The sequence below is a fragment of the Pagrus pagrus genome, assembly GCF_965226575.1.
Source record: "Pagrus pagrus genome assembly, chromosome: 17".
NCBI classification, from domain to species: Eukaryota; Metazoa; Chordata; class Actinopteri; order Spariformes; family Sparidae; genus Pagrus; species Pagrus pagrus.
The window spans coordinates 10170457-10191500 of NC_140201.1; the positions used below are offsets into that span (position 1 = coordinate 10170457).

The 21044-nt window shown below is 41.0% G+C and overlaps 3 protein-coding genes across 14 annotated transcripts in view; all 3 read left to right on the forward strand.

The window, feature by feature from the left end:
* Positions 1-9629, forward strand: part of ash1l (ash1 (absent, small, or homeotic)-like) — a 32555-nt gene extending 22926 nt beyond the window's left edge. For 3 of the 4 annotated variants that reach the window (XM_084380222.1, XM_084380223.1, XM_084380224.1), the window contains exons 20-27: positions 1594-1866; positions 2175-2261; positions 2391-2481; positions 2753-2891; positions 2992-3164; positions 3723-3889; positions 4501-4987; positions 7195-9629. In XM_084380222.1, the coding sequence (XP_084236348.1) occupies positions 1594-1866; positions 2175-2261; positions 2391-2481; positions 2753-2891; positions 2992-3164; positions 3723-3889; positions 4501-4987; positions 7195-7286 (1509 nt within the window). In that variant the 3' untranslated portion in view covers positions 7287-9629. The remainder of the gene's footprint in view (positions 1-1593; positions 1867-2174; positions 2262-2390; positions 2482-2752; positions 2892-2991; positions 3165-3722; positions 3890-4500; positions 4988-7194) is intronic. The other variant, XM_084380225.1, reaches the window with a different exon arrangement.
* Positions 9630-10511: 882 nt separating this feature from the next.
* On the forward strand, positions 10512-17571 carry lrrc71 (leucine rich repeat containing 71). Of its 9 annotated transcripts, none has more exons than XM_084378760.1 (16): positions 10513-10713; positions 11293-11331; positions 11409-11546; positions 11814-11921; positions 12103-12178; positions 12290-12364; positions 13154-13222; positions 13756-13915; positions 13998-14132; positions 14224-14298; positions 14375-14482; positions 14586-14648; positions 15657-15683; positions 15776-15884; positions 16212-16303; positions 16641-17571. In XM_084378760.1, the coding sequence occupies exons 1-16, from the start codon at positions 10644-10646 to the stop codon at positions 16758-16760; spliced, it is 1464 nt and encodes a 487-aa protein (XP_084234886.1). In that variant the 5' UTR covers positions 10513-10643; the 3' UTR covers positions 16761-17571. The 9 variants fall into 9 exon arrangements, with proteins under 9 accessions (XP_084234893.1, XP_084234886.1, XP_084234889.1 ...); XM_084378763.1 differs by having other exon boundaries at positions 14049-14132; positions 15773-15884; XM_084378761.1 differs by having other exon boundaries at positions 11298-11331; positions 15773-15884.
* A 793-nt stretch (positions 17572-18364) lies between these two features.
* rps27.1 (ribosomal protein S27 isoform 1) lies at positions 18365-21009 on the forward strand. The gene is made up of 4 exons (XM_084380195.1): positions 18365-18474; positions 19128-19236; positions 19359-19469; positions 20754-21009. The coding sequence occupies exons 1-4, from the start codon at positions 18469-18471 to the stop codon at positions 20780-20782; spliced, it is 255 nt and encodes an 84-aa protein (XP_084236321.1). The 5' UTR covers positions 18365-18468; the 3' UTR covers positions 20783-21009.
* The last annotated feature ends 35 nt before the right edge of the window (positions 21010-21044 follow it).

Consider the following 21044-nt stretch of genomic DNA (forward strand, 5'->3'; position numbering starts at 1 on the left):
GGATGAACCTAATATAGTCTCCAAATCTGGAAAATGAAAGCCCTTTGAGACCATAAAGTTTCAGGAACAAAGGATCACCTGGATCTGGATCTAAACTGGTGCAGCTTTTTCACTAGAACTTGTAGCTGTACCGAGTCAAACTGTTACAAACCCCTCTCCCCCTCATACAAGTGTGTTTTGTGATTGCGAGACTCAAGTCTGTGCAGCAGACCAGAGAGAAAGACATTTTTTAAAAGTCTCAGTGTGTTCAGCTCTCAGTATTATAGTAGCTTCTACCTGAATCTCTGTTGTTGTAGTTCTGCTGCTTTATAATGAAAGACTTTATATAATCAAATAAAGGGGGACTTTTATTGTGGAGAATTTGTAGGAAATTAAATGTGTTAAATATTGAATTATCTGAGCTGCTATTCATCGATAATACTGCAGAGTGAAGAGTATTTAGAGCCGCTCTTGACCACTAATCAAGACAAGTGCATCATTAGTTAAAGGCACGCCTTCAAGCAGGAAGCTCTGTTGTCATGGAAATGCAAATCCCTGCTGCGGTGGGCTGATGTGCCAAGTCTAACCGGGTAAAGCCGAGCCAGCACATGTGTTTAGAAAAGCCTCCAAGGAATCAAAACTCCTGGTGAGCATTCCTGTTTGTGTTACCACAGCATCCGAAGAATCGAAAGATGAGGGAAATTAGTCAAATGTCAGATCACTGCTCCCTCTCTGTCATTCACTTGCAAGCTCTCTCTACACCTGACGTTCTTCAGACGTTCCTACAGTGGAAATGGCCTTGAAGCTGGTGCTCAAGGTTGAACTTACTGACAAGAGAGTCAGAACTGATTTTGAATTAATTTGTGCTAACATCATAATATTAGTCAAATAGATCATCATGCATCATTTAGTATCACCGTTATAAAGATTGCATGAAGGCTGAGGCTGCTGCAGCATCCATTCTTTGTCATTTAATACACCTCAATATCAAAAAGCCTCATCACAATGATTATTTACGCCATTATTGTGCAGCTCCAACACATTCTTCCTCCCACTCATTTCATTCTTCCTGTCTCACACACAAACACCTCCCAAATGGGGTATAACTTCATGACTGCTGATCCTCTGTGCACGCGTTGCAGGCTCTGTTGATTTACATCTGTATAGCTTAGCAGTTTAAACAAGTGCCACTTGAAACCTCTCAGAGGAGCTTACTCCTCCAGTCAGAGGAGTTTGAAGAGGACGTGTAAATTAGATTTCCCCATGGTCCCAAGATCCTTTTTGCCGGACTGAAAAAAAGCATGAGGGGAAGTTGTTTATTGTTCGATGAAAGCTGTGGGGTGGAGCACTGTTTGCAGCTGCAAAGACAGTGTTGAATGCATCTTTCCCTGTCAGTGACCTGCAGGAAATGGCCGTTAACATGTGGGCAATTCAAGTCAGAGTTTTGTCTGAGTGACTGAATAATGAGGGTATAATTCTAGGGTGCGTTCATGCCATTTTATGTATGTCATGTGATCTGGTTGTCCTTTTGTCAAACAGCAGATGATTTCCAATCATTTTTTGGCCAAAAAATAAATAAATAAAGCCACTGCATTTGTCTTGTTTTCCTTCCAGAAATATTACGGCAGGAAGTCACCGGTAGGCAGGGACGTGTGTCGGCTGCGGAAGGCCTACTACAGTGCTCGTCACGAAGCCGCCGTCCAGATTGATGAGATCGTGGGCGAGACCGCCAGCGAGGCCGACAGCTCGGATTCGCTGGAGCGTGACCATGGCCACCCCCAGCACGGAGGAGGGCCAGGCCCCCACGACAAGGATGACGACGTCATCCGTTGCATCTGTGGAATGTACAAGGACGAAGGCCTGATGATCCAGTGTGAAAAGTGCATGGTAAGAGGCGCGCTGCTCAACATAAAGAACTGAAAAAAGTGTGTGGAAAATCTATATTTTCATGAGCACCTGTTTTAGTGAGGGCTTTCCCCTGAGACTTCACCTAACTAAGGAGTACTTTGTCTGGGAAGTTTCTCAGTGGAGAGTCATTTGTGTATTTTTAGATAAAGGAAACGTTATTGATTGAAACTTTCACTGTTATGAATCAATGAGACTGTTACAAATCTGTTTGTCTTTGCTAGCAAGTAGTCTGTTCCAGCTGGGTCTTTTGCTTTTGTGTGATTCAACTCTTGTTTTTGTCACTGCAGGTGTGGCAGCACTTTGACTGCATGCGGTTGGAGACTGAGGTGGAGCACTACCTGTGCGAGCAGTGTGAACCTCGGCCTGTAGACAGGGTACGTCTAAAACTGAAATTAAAACAGTTTTCTCTCTTCTTAAATTAAGGTTTATGTCACCTTAGTCCCTCCCTGGACTCAGATGATCATCTTCCATCTAATCTCACCCATATGTTGTTGTTGTTACAGGAAGTTCCCATGATACCCCAGCCTAGCTACGCCCAGGCTGGCTCTGTCTACTACATCTGCCTCCTTAGAGATGACCTGCTGCTACATCAAGGTAAAGAAGCAACAGAAAGTTGCAGTCCTAAGCTTTTAAATGCTTGGAAAGGTCCAGTTTCTGTGCTTTGAGAGCAAATTTACACCACATGAAAATCTTCTTCCTGCTGTTCTCCGGTGGTATAACTTATCAGGATTTTGTATCACGTCACTTGTGTGAAGCTCATAGCACTATTATGGGCCAGAGATGTTATACTCTATCAAGCTTCAGTGTCTTGGAAATTGCACTATTGCAGACCTTGAACCTGTCAGTCTCTGTGTCTCGTGTGCAGGTGACTGTGTGTATCTGATGAGAGACAGCAGACGCACACCTGAGGGCCAGCCTCTCAGACAGTCGTACCGTCTCTTGTCACACGTCAACCGAGACAAACTCGACATCTTCCGAATCGAGAAACTCTGGAAGAACGAGAAGTAAGTGAATCAGAAGTAGTATTCTTGACAACTAGCGGTAGTGTGTTCCATTACATTGTTTGATTTGCTGGCCTTTTCTGTGTCCACTCAATCTCTAAAGGGGTGAGAGGTTTGCCTTTGGCCACCACTACTTCCGTCCTCACGAGACACATCATTCTCCATCACGGCGGTTCTACCAGAACGAGTTGTTCCGCATGCCGCTCTACGAGATCATCCCCCTGGAAGCAGTGGTGGGAACCTGCTGTGTCCTCGATCTCTACACTTTTTGCAAAGGTGAGAGGAAACAGACAAGTGATGGATCAAAGCATTTTTACACCAGAATTAGCTTGTAATTTCGTTCGTCTCGTTCATCGTATACGTGACGGAAAAGCAGGGACCAGTAGAAAGCAGCAGATCAAATACCTCATCAGACTTCATCCAGAAGACATTGAACTTGTCAAAAATTCTTAATCAGTAGCATTCTGAATTAGATGCATAGTTTTACCCGGAGCTGATGATGGAAGTTACTGAGTGAGACATCTCGCTTCTGTCTCGTCTCTGATGTGAGTTGCACATGCGCAGTACTGATAAGGCAGTTGGCAAGAATCGGATATTGACAAGGAAGCCACTTCTTCAACTACTGCTGAGTTTTCCCAGTTGCTTGAGTGAAGATCAGTGAACTGTAGAAAATACAGCTGCCGGGTGTCAATGTACATTTTTATATTAAAACAAGATAAATTAAAGTTAGTAATTTCTTTATGGCTCCACTCTAACCCTTGACAGACAGCAAGTATTTTTTAATTTTGACTCAAAATAGCAGCTGGCTAATGCAAAGTTTGTTCCTTCCTACAGGACGGCCGAAGAATGTAAAGGAGCAGGACGTGTACATCTGCGATTACCGTTTGGATAAGTCGGCTCACCTGTTCTACAAGATCCATCGCAATCGCTACCCGGTCTGCACCAAGCTGTACGCCTTCAACCACTTCCCCAAGCGGCTCACGCCCAAAAGGGACTTCTCGGTGAGAGTGATGGGGGTCCTGACCGGGTGGGGCTGCTGCCGTACTGGGATCTATTACTGATTTATAAGCACTGAAAGATATTTTAAGAGAGGAGCTAATATTACAGCCCAGGGCACATTTTGCCTCAGCAGTGTTTAGGGAGCCTGTGGCACAATCACAGGTGAAGGTAGGGCTAAAAGAGAAACAGATGAGAGAAACTGCACCGCACAAACCACATCCTCTGCAGTGAACCACATACATATTACTGATTTGTAAATTGTGGTTTGGTTTCAGCACGTTGACAACTATTATTGTTGTGGCTAATTGTTCCCAGAGTAAATTGGAGAGAGATTACAGTTTCCCATGCAAATTTCTTATCAGTTCTTGGGGGATTCTTCTTTTTTTTTTTTAATCCTGCTTAGTTTTGTTTCTTTTATCTCCTTGAAGGACCAGATGGATGAATTTCTTTATATTAAATCAGTTCAGATCTGTGTCAGTTGTGTTCGTCACAGAAACTGAAATTTCTGTGATTTCTAAACCATGTTGCACTGATATTTATTTTTCATTTGCAAACCCATAAAAAGTATTTGCATACACAAATTGACAAGGGTTTTACTGTGACATTTTTGCAGCCTCACTATGTTCCCGACAACTACAAGAGGAACGGTGGCCGCTCTGCCTGGAAGAGCGAACGACCCAAAGGAGTAGGGGGCTGCGATGATGATGGCTCTTCTTGCGACCGAGGTGACGACTTCCCACCTGAGGGTGAAGATGGGAGAGGAGTGGAGGACGACATGGACATGGCTTCAGAGGACCCAGAACTTCTCTCAGCCAAGCCCAGGAGAGCGGAACGGGATGGTGATGGGGATGATGATGAAGACGACGAGGAGGACGAAGAGGACGGGCAGGACTCTGAGGAGCGCAAAGAGTTGGAGGACACTTCCGCAGAGAGGATAGGGGAGATGCTTGAACTCCCGTCGTCCTCTGCATCCTCGCCGCTACACCACCCAGTGTTGGGCAGGAGGGAGGCCCAGAGGGAACGGCTCAATAAAATCCTGCTGGATCTGCTGCACAGAACTCCCAACAAGAATGGTGAGGGACCGGGAACAAAGCAGGGGGGTAGGTCAACAGATAAATTAGGGTTAACTTTTCTGATCACCTGTTGTGACACATCATTCAAGCATGTTGGATGTAACATTTTTATGCTACTTCTGAGTGGCCAAGCTCAAAGTTGTGGCAAGAAACTGTCCATTACACATTTTAAAAAAAAAACTTTTTTAAACTCTCTGTTGCATTCATCTAGCAGATTGGAACCTCGGTTTTCAGATCTGCTGTTTTGTCAAAGTCTCCTCCCATGCAGTGTTCCAGTCTGTTGTTTTATTTCATCAATCTGCTGACTAACATTCCTAAAATGTATCTAAAGCTAGACCAACTTTGAAGATGAACAATGAATTGATCCTGCTAAAGATTGTTGCCTACGTAGCCAAAGCCATATGGCAAAACTTATTAAAAACTCAAAAATGAGCCACGCTGTTCCTCCTGGTGACATGGTCCGTCGCTACAATATACATAGGCTCCATTTACTTTGAGTCAACCGCACATACACCATTCTGCTCCCACAAACTACAGCACCAGTGTATTAACATGCAGCTGTAAAATAGTCCCCACAGGTGTACTGTTTATCCCTGTTTGCTAAAAAACACAGTACCCAGCGTTTTTTACTTTAATGAAACTATCATTGTGAGCCATTTGTCAAAGATATACAAACTATATACAGATGTATGAATGTATGCCCCTCATGTTTAACTCAAGGAAATGCATTGGCTTATGGATGGATAGAAAATCCACCGCTAACATGAGAGAGAAGTTGATTTTCACGGTTTTATATGCACATGGAGCAGTATTGAGACAAAAACAGGAAAAAGTAGAATGGCACTCAGTAGAGCGCATACCTCCGCCAAGGTCTAACAGCCCTCTTTTGGACTCACTCAAAGATATCAGCCAAATAAATACAACATCCATCATCCATTGATTTCCATCAAGATCCATGCATTATTCCCAGAGAAATTGACGAAAATGGCCTTAAATGATTTATCTCACGATGTTAAAGAGTGTGAGAAAAATGTTCTGGATCTGTCCATTGATCCGGCTCCACACCAAAAGTTATTGGGGTCTAATCTGGGCCGAGACCCATCCTCAATCCACATTTCGTGGAAATCTGTTCAGTAGTTTTTGTCTAACCCAGTTGACAAACCTACCAACAAGCAAACGGACACATGTGAATAGATAACCTCCTGGGTGAAGGTAATAATGGATGGCTACAAATAAGTAAAGATGCTAGCCTGCCAGGTGTCAAGCCACTTTTGTGAAATATTATGTTAAACAGCGTATGAACCATTAACGTTATGCATTCGCTCTAGCTATAAATAAATAAAATCTACTTCATCAGTCAGTTAGCGTCTTTATGCAAACATCCTGTGGCACATTGCGCATATGGGCTGTCCAGACCCAATAAAACAACGGAGGAGTGGTTGGGCATTATGTTGATAAATGCAGATGCATTCATTTCTCTCTCACTCTGTGTCTGTAGTCACGCTCTGTTCAATGTCCCACCCACACCACTATTTGATTGGTTAAATGTCACAAGTATTAATCAACAGTGAAGTCGCAGTGACTGGGCTGCGGTGAGAGCGGAGCTGTGCTCGCAGGGAAAGGAGCTGATATTTTCCAAAATAAGCATCATAATCTTATGATCTAGTTCTATGATACAAGATGCAGTGTCCCTGTTACACCACTGAAAATACACAAAGTCAAAAGCCTACGGGTTTTTAATCAATAGAGGCAAAAGTGACAAACTTTATGTCCGAAAGTATTGAGCAACAAACTAAAACATTGATTTGTTCTTTCAATTTGTTGACAATAACAAAAATGTGGGTATAGCCTTCTGCTTCACTGTAACATCCTTCTAAAAGGCACCACCATACTCTGTCTTCAAGAGGAAAGCATCTGCAGGAGGTAATGAGGGAGCATTTGCTGACAAAGCACGACAGGAAAACATAACAAGTTTGAGTTTTTTCTGTGTATTTCTTGTACAGATAAGTATATTAGTAACCCCTAGAAGCCAAAAAGCAGGTGGTTTCAGAGAGCTACACACCCTGCCAGGCTCACTGTTATAAAGGAAGTTGCCAACTCTGTCAGACTTTTTGAACACTTTTAACCTTCATCAGACAGAGGATGCCTTTCTAGTTTCTCTGATATCATACCCTGTGTCAGCTGTTTCTGTCTAAGCTCCTAATCCGCCTTCTCTCTTTGTGTTCTTCCAACAGCCATAGATGTCACTTATCTCCTAGAGGAAGGCGCAGGGCGGCGGCTACGGCGACGGACACTTGGATTTGGTGATTTCGTGGGCAGAAAATAATGTCGATATGTGCCTGTCAAGCACACTGCCTTTCACTTGTGAGCAAGCAGGCAGAAAATGGAGAGACAGCAAGAAAGGGAAATGAGCATTGTTGGTTGTCCGACCATTAAGGACAACAATGCGTCCCTGGGGGCCTCTTCCAGTTTACCTCTTCCAAAACTGTCATCTCAACTCTGAGAGGGTGGAGGGGGTTTGGAAGCGCTGACTCCATGGCAATTTCAGCTTTTCAAGAGTTCTCAAGGAGCACGAGGAGAGAGCTGACCCAGACTTCTTGCTTATTTAAGTAGTATGATGCAAAACCTGTCTTTTTTTTTTTAATGAACATAGGAGAAAACCCCATGCACTTAAATGCATTGAATATTACAGACATGGGTAGATGAATTCCACTAGCAAGCATCAGAAATGATGGTACTGAATAGGGATGGATGGAGGGATAGTTTCAGTAGATGGGGATGTGAATGCTGGAGAATTGTTCCCCCTGGTGGGACCTAGCTGCAATGACAAAATATATCAGATGAGTGAAGAGTTGCGCCGAGACCGTGGTGGGAAAATGGCATAGGAGAAATGTAAGTTGAGCAGTGTGCTCAGATGCTGCTCATTAGAAAGAGAGAACGAGGGCGGTGAACTGCACTTTTGGTACCATGGATATTGTGAAGCTCTGTGTAATGTATCTATAATGAAAACACACTAACACTCTCACAGTATTGGATGATGCAGTCTGAAAAAAAAAAGCAAGTTAAAAAGTCTATTATCTTTTTTCCTGTTATACTGTAGTTACTTATGTAGGAACAGAAGAGGCTTGGGGTGTGTTTGTTTTTAGAGTTAACGGGTGGGGAGGGGAGGATTGAGTGTGCGCTTTTTTGTCAGTCAAAGTGTCTTGTTGAGGTTTTAATTTTTTATTTTCTTGTGAGGCAGTCAGCTTCGCCCCTCTATTTTGAAGTAACATGATTCACCAGCTTAACTAAATCAGGCGAGCGGGGCGGACACCGGCTTTAACGCCTTACACAGCCGTGCTCTCCGACTGCCTTGTGTGCGAGTGTGTGCGTGCGTGCACACTTACTGTGTGTCTGTACTCTGCCAGATTTCTTGAAGATATACCTTTTTAAAAAAAAATTGAAAAAAAAATTAAGGGCTCGATGGCAATTAACAGTTTTAAGAAAACTATGGAAAACAATACTTAACATGAAATGTATCGTGATGGTCATATTTTCTTATATTCTGTGAGACGGGTGGGGCGGTGTATACTGTATAGGGGGAGGGGAAGGGACTTAAGATCTTTTTTTGTCTTTAAAACTATGTTCCTGATTGCCATGGAGAATGTTTTAAAAAGAAATTGTGATATTTGATGAGATTTTTCCCCCAAATGCCTCTGCTAAAAAGGGACAGCCTGCAATGTCCCTGTGCGGTAAACTGACAGAGAAGTGACAAGAATGAGACACTGATGGATTTAGAGAGAGCGAACGGGAAGCTGTACAGTGCCAAGTTATGTAAATATACACACTTTACATTGAGGAGTGTCTCCAAAAGCAATATCTTGAAAAAGGATTTTGTTTATTATTGTACTGTACAGGACTCAGCCCTAAATGTATTATGATTATTATAATAATGATAATATTATAATTTCTTCCGTTTGTATTACTATAATGAAGACACTTAAGCTCGGAGGAAAATGATTTTTTTAAATGTCCATAAAATCTCACCTTAACTGTCCTGACGACATAAAAACTTAAGCTGAGTTTTCGTTGCCTATAAATGAAATTCATCTATGTACTGCATGAGCGAGAAGAATGTCAGACGGACACAGAAGGCATTGGGACATGACAGTGACTCAGCAACGACATCTTTGTCACTGAATATTGTTAATAATATTACTTTTAAGGAGAAATGTACTCCTTGTTTTTTGCTGCAAAGTGTTGAACACTAAAAAAACAAACCAACATAAAAATGTTATGATATTTTTAAACAGTGACAGAAGCAAAAGTAAAGCTGTCAGCCCGATATCATGTTATTATTTTTTGCTTTTCTTTCAAATAGGAAATGGTTCCGTTTTGTGATAGAAGTCATTGTATGATGCTTGTACTTGTATTTGTGTGTTTTTGTGTGATTCGTTTAGTTATTTTTAGACAATCACAAAATAAGATGCAAGCATTGTAAATGGCAGACTGGCGGACATTTTGTGATGTGTACAGTTTGTCAAAAAAAACTTCTTCCACTCGTTAAAAGTTTGTAATTATGATTCTTAAGTCATGAAAAATGCTGTTGGTTTTTACTTTTTTGTTTTATATTTGTTTTTTTTTGTTTGTTTGTTTTTTTAATAAAAAGCACTACATTATTGTGAATACACTTTGTTGTTATGCTTTGAGTCTTCCAAAGTTTTCTAGCAGTATATATATAAGTATATATCTACTTGTAAATGTTATCGATCTGATTTCAGTGAGCTTTGCGTAATGAAACTTACTGCCGTATACTGTCACTTTGACTGCTGTTGCTAAAAAATAATAGAGATGTGGACAACATTTCAGAGAGGCTTATCATCAATTTAATGCCCTCAGAATTAACTAAACTGCTTTTCGTATTTTGCAGCACAAACATCTTTCAAGACACAGACTTTATTTGATGATGAATGGATAATTTAGCTGATAGAGCCTCTTCGTCAGTACAAAATACTATATTCCAGTCTTTTCACAAATAGTGCAGGTGATTTGTACTGTGCCTGCTCTACTGAAAGTTCAGGACTGTATTGTCTGAAATGAAAACCTGATCTTCACAGTGATATATGAGTGAACTTCTCCCTTCACAATCAACCAGCTGTCGTGGCTGCTCCCGCTCCAGTTTAAACATAGAAAATAACAATTTCCTTGTCTTAGAGCAACTTCAGATGGTACAAACATAGACCACAATCAAAAATCAACATGAATTTAAAAATACTGATCCTCAAGATTAGAGACTGGAGGCTGAAAAGAGAAAAAAAATAGTAGAAACTGTAGCCATTTTGGCTCCAAACGGTCATTTGAAAACTCTCGCGATATTACAGCAGTGCGATTTTAGATGAGTTCAATGACAGCCTACCCGTGATACTGATATTCTTGGCACTGATAGCAAACGCAGCATAAGCTACTAAGATATTTTCCAGCAAATCTTAATAAACGATAACTTTCAAATATACCAAGAGCAAAGGGAAAAGTTTAAAGCAAGTGCATGGCCAGAAGTCTCGCGAGAAACCCACAGGTTGGACTGGGAGTTGGTTACCATAGTGACGCCAGTGTCACTTCATCTAGCTAACAGTGAAACGGCGTCAGCTCACTTATCTGAAGATTTAACGTTAACTCACTGGTGTATTTCGACTTTAAGACAACAATGTCTAGAAGGAAACCAAAAGAAAAAGCAAAAAAGGCGAATGCTGAGGACGAGGTCTCGAGAAATACAGGTTAGCTCAAAGATGAGTGTTTTATCGGCAAGTCAGAAATCAACTTCAGTTAGCGTTAGCTGGCCAGCCCCTTCACTGGACACCGAGGTGAAGTTAGTTTTTCACTCCGGAGACACCCAGTGTTTACATTACCCTGTTGTTTGTTTGATTTACATAAAAACAATGTTTCTTCATGGTAACTTCATGATATTAGTAAAAGATTATGATGATAATAATAATAATAATAATAATAATAATAATCATACTAAACTGAAATTAAATAGAAATACGTAGAATATGTACATGTGCATGTACTTTTCAATTATGAAAGTAAGTTCTAGTAGTAGAGTAGTTTCATTCACACATTCAATAGCTTTTCACACATTATTGCCAGAGCAGTCTGGACCTTACTATAACCCACCATATGCAGGACAGATGGCAGGGAAACAGGAAAACGCTGGATCCAAGCATTATAAGAATCTTAATAGACGTCAGGGATGAAATACCTTTTCTCATTCACTAGCTTTTTGTGTGTGTAAGGAGCATGATATGACAACTCATCGTCACTTTTATAAACTCTGGCCTATCTGTTGTTTTTAGGACAGACTCCAAATGAAAAAATTCCAGCTCTGACCTTTGGTAAGTAACCTCATCGCGCTGTCTTCAGTAACAGAGGGGGGTTATATGGTCGGTGCCTTAAACCCTCTATCCTACAGATGAATTTCAGTGCTCAGGCAATGTGGAGATTGACTTCCCTGCGCTTTGTGCTCTTCTGGACATGAAGGAAGATCTTCCAACTGTCAGCACCAAGCAACCAGCCTCCTCCACCACTGAAATTGAAGGAGGGGACACAGGTAAACAAGGATCACTGACCAAGGGACAGACAGACACTTATGAAACTAAACTAATATCTTTATGTATGCTGTAAGAGACACTTAACTAACTGACTGACTGATCTAAAAACATAAACCAAAGAACATTTAAAAACAGAGGAACATTCAGTAACTGGAAATATACTTAACTGTATACATCATTATATAAGAAGTTTGAATGTATAGTAATTGTTCTTATTTATAGTCTTAGCTTCAGTTCACTCACAATTGTCACAATTGTACCTACAGAGGAAAGCGAGTCACAGATAGATGCTGTATCTTCCTGGTCTAAGCCATGCCTCCAAGTGGAGCTGGAGAATGAAGACCCCATCAGCGCCAAGAACTTGAAGGTTTCTGGTGAGAACAAATCATCACAGATAAATATTTACAGCCATTATTGTCTCTGGTTTGACATTTATGTCTTTTTAAATTTGACATCATGAGTTGTCTGTGCCCAATATTGCCCCTCTGTAGTTAATATTGTTCAGTATTTCTGCTGAATGTTGGAGAAAACATCATCTGATTTAAAAATACACAGGATGGAAGGTGGATGAGCAGACTGCCAGAGTGCTGCAGAAGATGTTTCCCTCCTTGAACAAGCTGCAGAGCCTCCAGTGAGTAATGAGCTGACGGGGAAAGGTACACTCCTGTTACAGGGAACAGGGTTACAGCTGTCACTGTTTTTGTTCTTTCTTGTTTATGTAATCTTGTCCACTGTGGTGCAGGTTTTGGCAGGCGGGACTGACAGATCAAATGGTAATCTCCCTTGTCAACACAATATCACTGTGCTCCAACCTCAGGTGAGTGGATTCTACTCATTCACACTTTTGTTTGAAGCTCGCTGTGTGCCTGTGGATGTGAAACTATGAGAGAATTCAGACCTGGTATTAACATCCTTCCTCAGTGATCCGATCACAAGTGGACCGCTTTAGGCATTAACATGACCACTTGTGATCAGATCGGAAATTTCTTCATGTATCCATGTATACACATGTCCTTATTCCACAACTCACAACATTTTTTTAGGGAGTCTGGTCACTTTCTCCACCAGCGTCAAAGAAGTTTCCTATATTGGTTACTGTTTACTGTATTTCCCAAAAGTTTACATGGGTGATGAAATCACCTGAAACCTGTTCAAACAGCCACTAAATGTTGGCAGGTAAGACAGGTCGAAAAATTAAATCAGACAGTGTCTTCACAAACATCTGCTGTGAACATTGGCAGGTTCAGAGAGCCCAAAACACGTGGCGTACATTACGGTAAATCACATGGAAATCAGACAGTGTGTAATCCATTTTGGATACACATGTGCGTAGACTGCTAAAAAGTGGTCACCTGTGGCCCAGATCACCTCAGAATGTAGTCTGAGTGATCGGCTCTCGAATGCGTCCTCACATTTGTACTAAGAGCTCTCCACTTGTGATCGCATCACTCAGGATGCATGTTGTTACCAGGTCTGAACAGCTTCTAAATTTGAGTGCAAGTTGGAAAATGAGTGTTGCAGAGAAAACTACAGCACAGTATGTTGAACATCATGAGTCAAACACCGAAGGTAACTAATCCTTCCTCTACTCTTTGTTTCATGTAAGAGCTGTGACAGTGGAGGGCAACCCTCTTCCAGAGCGGAGCTTCCATCTTCTTCTCTCTGAAGATAGCATGTGAGTTTCCAAACATATCTCACACAGTAAAACAAAACTTGTTAAAATAACAGTACCCTAATATTTCACTAATAAACAGAATAAAAGCCCAATCAGAGCAAATATGCCTGTTGTAAGAGTCTGATCCAGACCGGCCTAAATAAATTGTCAATCAGATTGAGGGGGATTGGTGTTAACCTTTGGTAATCCGTTCAAGTAGGAAGATATTAGTGCCTAATAAGCATTTAAACGCTTAATCTTATAATTTCTCTCTGGTTGGAATAAAGAGACATTATATTGTCTGAGTTTAGGTGAAGACGTGATGTCGTCCCATCTTTCGTCGTCCCATCTAGTGAATTAATAAATACAGTTACAGTTAAGTTGGAAAAAAATCTCTTCTTCTGTTATATTTCACTTTAGAGGCTTTACAAGGGGCGGAACCACTTTGTGCATGTCTATTTGTTACAACTACCACAACCACACAGGACTGAAGAAATATTGTCTATGTAACTGCAGCTATTAACATGCCTGATTCATGTTTGTGTTTTGTCAAGGCTCACTCACTTGTCCCTGAGAAATAACCAGATAGGAGACGAGGGCGCTCGTCTGATTGGGTCGGCTCTTTCAACACTCAGATCTGCCAACAAGAACCTCTTGTCACTCAACCTGGCATTCAATTCTATTGGTGATGCAGGTGCTGAACATATTGCACAGGTATAACCTATAACTGACTCCATGTTCACCGTATATGTTCCCCTCATGACCACTGAAGTGTTCATCCTGTTGTGTCTCTCAGGGTCTGCGGTTGAATTGTGCTTTGCTCATTCTCTCGCTCTCCAACAATCAGATCGGGGACGCAGGAGCTGCTCATCTGGCTGCGGTATCCATTTACATGAAAGACTTGTACCTGGGAGATAATGCATTTCAATCAGTGGGGAAGTTGTTTCAAATTATATTCTGCTTATTGCCTTATTTCATGTGATTTAATAAGCATCCGCGCCCTTTACCATTTCCATTTTCAGATACTTGGCGAGTTTGCTCTCACTCATGAAGAAGTTGTGGAGAGGAGGAAGCTGCTTCTGGAGAGAACGCAGTCTGTAAGCGCAGCAATGTCAATTAATACCCTCGCTATCTTCTGAACACATTTCAGATTCTCTCATTATATTTTTGTAGCCATCTATGAGGGTCAATTCTAACCCGTCGCCTGCTGGCCAACTTCCCTCAGTGCCCAGCAGCACCTCACTGAGCGTCAGCAAAGGAGAGAGCAAAAGCAAGAAAAAGGTAATGTGCAAGACGGACAGTAAAATGAAACTGTTCCAGTTCTGATTCCATCTGTGGCTTATAAATCTTGTGACAAATAATCTTGAGATGTTTTACAGCACAGGAAGCATTGAAAAAAGAAGAGAAACCAGCTGCCATCAAAGAGAACCAAAGTCTAACAAGAAAAGTAATCTGTGTGTGTGCTTACGCTTTATAAAAAACATCATTAATGAATGGTAGATTTATAGTTGATTTAACTTTAGTTAGGAGTTTTTTTCTACTGTTAACAGCAATGAAATACTTTATAAAGCTTCATAAGCTTTTATAAAGTATTTGATTGTTTAACCATCACGTTTTGCAGCATTGATTCATCAAAGAAACCCATAGAGTTTCCTCTTTCATAGGGCCAGCGGGCAATGGTTGTAGCCAAGCTCAACAAGCTCTTTTGTTGTTCACGTTCAATGGATAATATATTTCTCTGAAAAAAGTCACTATTGCTTCAATGTCCTCTGTTGTGATTGGACACATCTACATGGTCACTAAATGATATACAGGATTACATCTGAGGAGGAGGAGGATAATATTTCTAATCAACAGTTATAGCTTCCTTAGGAAAGGTCTGATGTAGACAAAAATTAATATGCAAGTCAAAAACATCCATGCGTGTCAGACAACGCAAATGTAGGATTGGGGCTTTAAATGAGCCAGGCTAAAACTTGAAGGTGCAGTGTGTAGGCATTTTAGTTTACAACATTCAAGAATGAACTAAACTTATCAACATAATGCTTTTTTGGCTTTTGCAAAGCAGAAATAGTTTTGACTCCCTGCACAGCTATATGGTGCCCTCTATTGGTTTTGAGTTAAAGAGGTTGAATTCTGTTATTCCTTTTGAATCAGACGATGTATGGCACATGATGCTGACTGCTAGAATAGAGTAAGACTAACAAAAAAAGTCAAAATTGTTCTTGGTCTTTGAGGGTTAATGATGGTTACTAAAATTGTTACCATGTTTTATTAAACTCTGACTGACAGCAGCTGTGTTGATCTTTTCGTTGCTCTCCTAGCTCCAACAAAGAGAAACAACTTACAGCACAGGATGTACCAGACACATATTTTCGTGCCATATGGAGATAAACATGCACAATACAGCATAATGCTTTCAATAATCCAGAGTTTTACTTTATTTTTTCTGCAGGATAAATCGAATACTTCCGTAATTGAGGTTTGTTTGATACAATTGTATTCACAATGATGGATATGATTTGATTATACACTGTCATGCACTTGTTTACTTCTCTCCATCTCAACCAGCAGGTGGAGGTGGTGGAGATAGTGAACCCCCTGCTGGACCAGTCGGTGCAACGCAGGGACGGCGAGCTTATTCTGCCTGGAAACACAACTCTCACCTCCCTCAATCTGGCAGGTCAGTAAATGTGGTGTGTTCATCTCAGCCTTGTATATGATTTTAACCCTTTTTGTCATTTGTTTAGAAAAAAAACATTCATAAGAAATTAGAAATAGGAGGTTTATTATTTACAGGCCATGCTGGATTAATGAAATCATTAATTTGTTTTGTACAAGCTGGACGCTAATTGCAACTCCTTCCTCAGGGCTATGCACAAAATAAATAATGAAACCTTGTAAAGGCCATTTGAAGAGTTAATTAAAATGGTTTTGTGTGTGCGTGCGTGTGTGTGTGTGTGTGTGTGTGTGTGTGTGTGTGTGTGTGTGTGCGTGCGTGTGTGTGTAGGGAACAGAATTACAGAGAAGTCGCTGCCTCTGTTCCTGAAGTCACTGGAGATGCAGGGTGATGAAGGAGGCCTGCTGCGCCTCTGTCTGCAGGTTTGCTTCACACACACAGCGAACAGTGAACTCTTGGTTGGGAAAAAAATCACTTTCTTGAGACTTTGACCAAATGACTTGAGTCTGGCTACTTTGAATTTTGACTTTTGATCTATTAAAGTACATTTTTTCAGTAAATTTCACCTATGGAAACACGATTGGTTCTATAGTGCTTTGTTTTATTTGTATTTCTACTGGAGGAAAACATGTTTTAACTTAAATAGTCCGGTCAAATACTTAGGCTTCCTCTGTATTGTGACTTGGTATGAATACAACTTTTGATGAAATCTAAGGTGTTACAGAGAAACACAAAGATGATTTCCAATCTCTCTTTCAGAGAAACCGCTTCTCACCGGATTGTGAGATTTATGTGAAGATAAAGGAAGTGATGGCACTCAGAGATCCACTCAAAAAAAACACATCCGAACCGACAGAAGTGGAGGGACCGGGGGCATAGTGCTGACAGAATCGACCTTGACTTCTACGCAGTTCATGTATAGTTTTAATAAGGTTTCTATGATTACAAATATGATATGTATATTTTCTACTGTGTCCTCCCTTGTGGCTTTGTAACACATGTGATGAACAAATGGAAATATTAACAGTTGAAGTCTTGTGGTGCATAAAGAACAAGAGGACAGTTTGGCACATTAAAATCCAGCTGCTTAGTGCAGGACAGCTGATCAGGACTGTTTACAGATCCATTTTACTGCTCCGTTTTGCTCATGGGCAGAATTTACACCAAGGACAAAGACTCAACAGTCAAACAGTACTTAATATAGAGGAACCATTGCTGTTACATCACAGTTCTCAGCCAGTGGGAGAGACACCCCAGTGTTGAAAGTTTGGCTGGTGCATGTGTTAAAGTTACTGTCTTTTCCTCATGAAATCCCTTCTTTGTTTTTACATGGGGTCTCCTAGCTAAACTGCAGTAGATACACAAAGAACACAAAGAGATAATTCCACACTAAACAACCATGATAATGAAGGTACCTATTTCATTTGTCAATTCCAAGCTGCTGAAGTCTAATACTATATATAGCTATACCGCTATTATATATAGCTTTAGCTGAACTGTAGAAATGTATGTCTCCCATCTCTTTAATTGGAGTGTTGACAGGAGGAAGGATTACATTGAAACAGAACACTTGTAATGTAGAAGAAGGAACTGAACTCTGTTGCACGTCTGACGCTGAGGACGGTTTGTCAGCTGCTTGCCCTGAAGTGCCACCAGGTGGCCCTCAAATAAAGTGAAAATATGAACTCTTTCAGGTTCCTCGATCACTGTTTGTTTTCAACATATTAAAGTGTATAGTCCAAGTAGGAGAGCAATAATAGATTTTGTGATTTGGGATTCCAATAATGATATTATGATATTCATTTGACTTTTATTGCATATCCATGCACATGCATATATGCACCCATATCCCAATATCTCGACCTTATTTTTATCTTACTTGTGCTTTTCATAGAAAAGTACGGAAGCCCTAAAGGGCCATGCATTCATACATTTGAATATGAATGCATGGCCCGTTAGGGCTTCCGTAGAAAAGACATACATACCTACATGCATACTTTTTATTTTGGTCAAAACGGCCATTTTGTTGTGCATATTTGGACATTTGGAGACACAAGATAGCTATACAATGTTTCTTTTTTTACACTTTATTGGGATAGTTCATTTTATCAATTAATACAAGGAGAACGGGAAACAATTAAACAACACAAATAATAAAAAATAAAAATACAGTAAATTAATAAAATTGCACAATAAATAAAACGTAAGAACAGCAAGGAATAAAGAAAGCATATGAAAAAAAAATTGAAATGTCTGAATTTGGGAGTAAATAGACGTAAAATATGTTTTAAAATCGGTATCTTAGGAAAATATAAAATTAGGATATTTTTTAAGCCATGATATTTCGTGGATATAATATTGTGCGAACATATTAATCAAGTTAATTTTAATCTGCCGTCGATATATAGAAGTGATCTCGGTAGCGGGACTTCGGTGGAGGCAGCAGGGTGGAGTCTGGACCTCACCAACATGGCGGCCACGTCCTGTTAAATACGTCACGTCCGGCTCGTGCTCAAAGGAACAACCGATATGAACCCCTCGCTTCCGGTAATGCCTCCTTTTCGGCAGCGGCTATTTCCTCGCCAACATGCCAGTGAGTATCCGGAGGCCTTCAGAAAATGACATTTTCACCATTTAATCGCATGTTGAAGAGCCAACACACGGCTCAACATTTACGTTAGACGTTACCGACTCGACTGCTGGCAGTTTCAGATGCTTTCGCTGAGTTTTGGTCCCAGTTTTACACAAATAATTGTGCACGTTTGAGCGCATTGCGAGCGCATTGTGACACAAGATGGCCGCGCACACACCGCAAACATGGAGCCAGTTCAACGGAGGATCTGAGCGGGCTGATAGCGCAGAAAACCTAACATTAACCATTTCTTCTTGATTTATATTGTTAGGCTGATGATTTACTTACTTAACACAAATATTTGAGGAAGAGGCAGCGAGTGACTAAAATGCGTAGCTTGCGTTATCTAATCCAAGAAATGTAGGCCAGCCGAGAAGCCTGGACGTACAAACGTAGCGTTCATTTAGCAGGACAAAACGACACTGAGACATGTTAAATAACGTGGATTTTTAACAAAGTAATACATTTAAATTACCGGAATCCAGCGGTTTATATTTCTACTAGGATGGCCCGAGCGGTATCATTAATCGTAGTTCTAGCTGATCGATCTCAGAGGTTACTTTATCTGATTATTCACAAACATTTTGTTCATTTTCTCCTTTTATTTTCTCCAGCTCGCAAAAGACTTGTTGCACCCATCCCCTGAGGAGGAGAAGAGGAGGCACAAGAAGAAGCGTCTTGTTCAGAGTCCCAACTCTTACTTCATGGACGTGAAATGTCCAGGTACAGTTTTTTCACATGTAGATTGACCTCGACAGACACTTGACAAGTACTGTCAACTGATATAGTTTGTGGTTATCCACTTGACCTTGTGAGGTAAAATACTTGTTTTTTGTCTTTTTCAGGATGCTACAAGATCACGACAGTGTTCAGCCACGCTCAGACAGTTGTGCTGTGTGTTGGCTGTTCAACAGTCCTGTGTCAGCCCACTGGAGGCAAAGCACGTCTCACAGAGGGTCAGTATGAACCTACGATGTTCATGTTAACAATCTGACTGCTGGCTCCACAGTCTCTTACTAACACCCAGTTGAGTTATCGTAGAGTTTGTGCCTTAATAAATTGATGCAAACTTCTGGTTAGGGTCGTTCAACAGCAACAGAACCTAAAATGTTATCCAGAAACATACAGTGCCATTGTGATGTCCTAATTTGGCTCACACACTTTGACTTTTTCCAAAGCAGTCCAAAATAGGTATACTAGACTAAAAGATCAGGCTCAACCTTTTTATTGCGCAGTCTGTATCGCTGAGAACGCTGAACTATTCTTTCTGCCTTACCTGTCTGGGGCTGAAATTAATTTCTGATCTTTGAAAACTGCCATTCAGTAGCCACACACGTGCATTGCGATTTAAATATCAACTAATGCGATACTAAAAGACGACACCCGCCCAAGCCACAGCCTGTTCACCCGGCTGCCGTACCACCAGATTAAGCAGCTTTTCAACTTATCCCCCATACTCCACCATACAAAATAGTTTTTCTTGTGTAGTATAAAGGGACTACAACTTGCTTTTCTTTGTACAACCATGTGTTGTAGACAAATAAATTAAACTTGATATTTGATCCAGTAAATGTAGCACATTAAATTCTAGGTGCTACAACTGTATGCCAGATCAGGAGTCTCTTTACTTGTGATCATGATCAAAATGTTATACCACTGACAAAGTTTGACAAAGAATATACCTTTACTATTAATGCATTAGTAGTCAACCTTTTACTGGCATTAGGTTAGTGTTTTTAATACTGAGATGGGGGATTTTCCTGTGATTGTGTTCATATTTGAAGTTGTTAGCCGCACTGCTAAGTGACTGGACTTCCTCTATCGTGGTCTTCCAATCTCATTCCAGTGCCAGATCAACCTCAGTTTGCAGAAGGGTTGAGCTAGACCACTGGCTCCCCCCTTTCGAAGGCTGAGAACAAATATCCACCCTCCATCTACTGTACAGTACAGCTCGGATGCTGCTGGCAGTGTAGTTAGCATTGTGTAGCCTGCTCAATCTATTATTTTAGCCAGTTCTGTCAAAGCTTTCACTTTTAAGCCTGATGTTGCACAATAAATGTAAAGTAAGGAGGTCGTGGGAAGAGATGTTGATGTAATCAGTCACATGATGGGGGGAAAACGATGACTCTTGTATCAGCACTGTGTAGTACAATAGCAGTGTGCACAGCCTGCAGTATTTCTGTACTGTAAGGCTTCTCTTTTGTCAGCATTGCTCTGACTGTCATTGTCTCCTCTGGCAGGGTGCTCATTCAGGAGGAAGCAGCACTAGCTGCTCTCCCTGGAGCTGAAGGGGAGAGGAGGGGATGGACCGGTTGATATCAGCGTCTTCTGCCTCCCGAGACGGCGGCAGACCCAGCGGTCTGATCTGAGACGAGACCTGAAGACAGTCTGGACAGCAGATGGATTTCCACTGTTCATGTCAGCAGATCAGTTGTTGCTGTAACTCCACCCTCCAACCCTGTCTCTCTTAATAAAATATTGTTTTGGCTAAAGGAATGGTTTGTGTGTGGTTGTTTCCTGTTTTTTAAAGA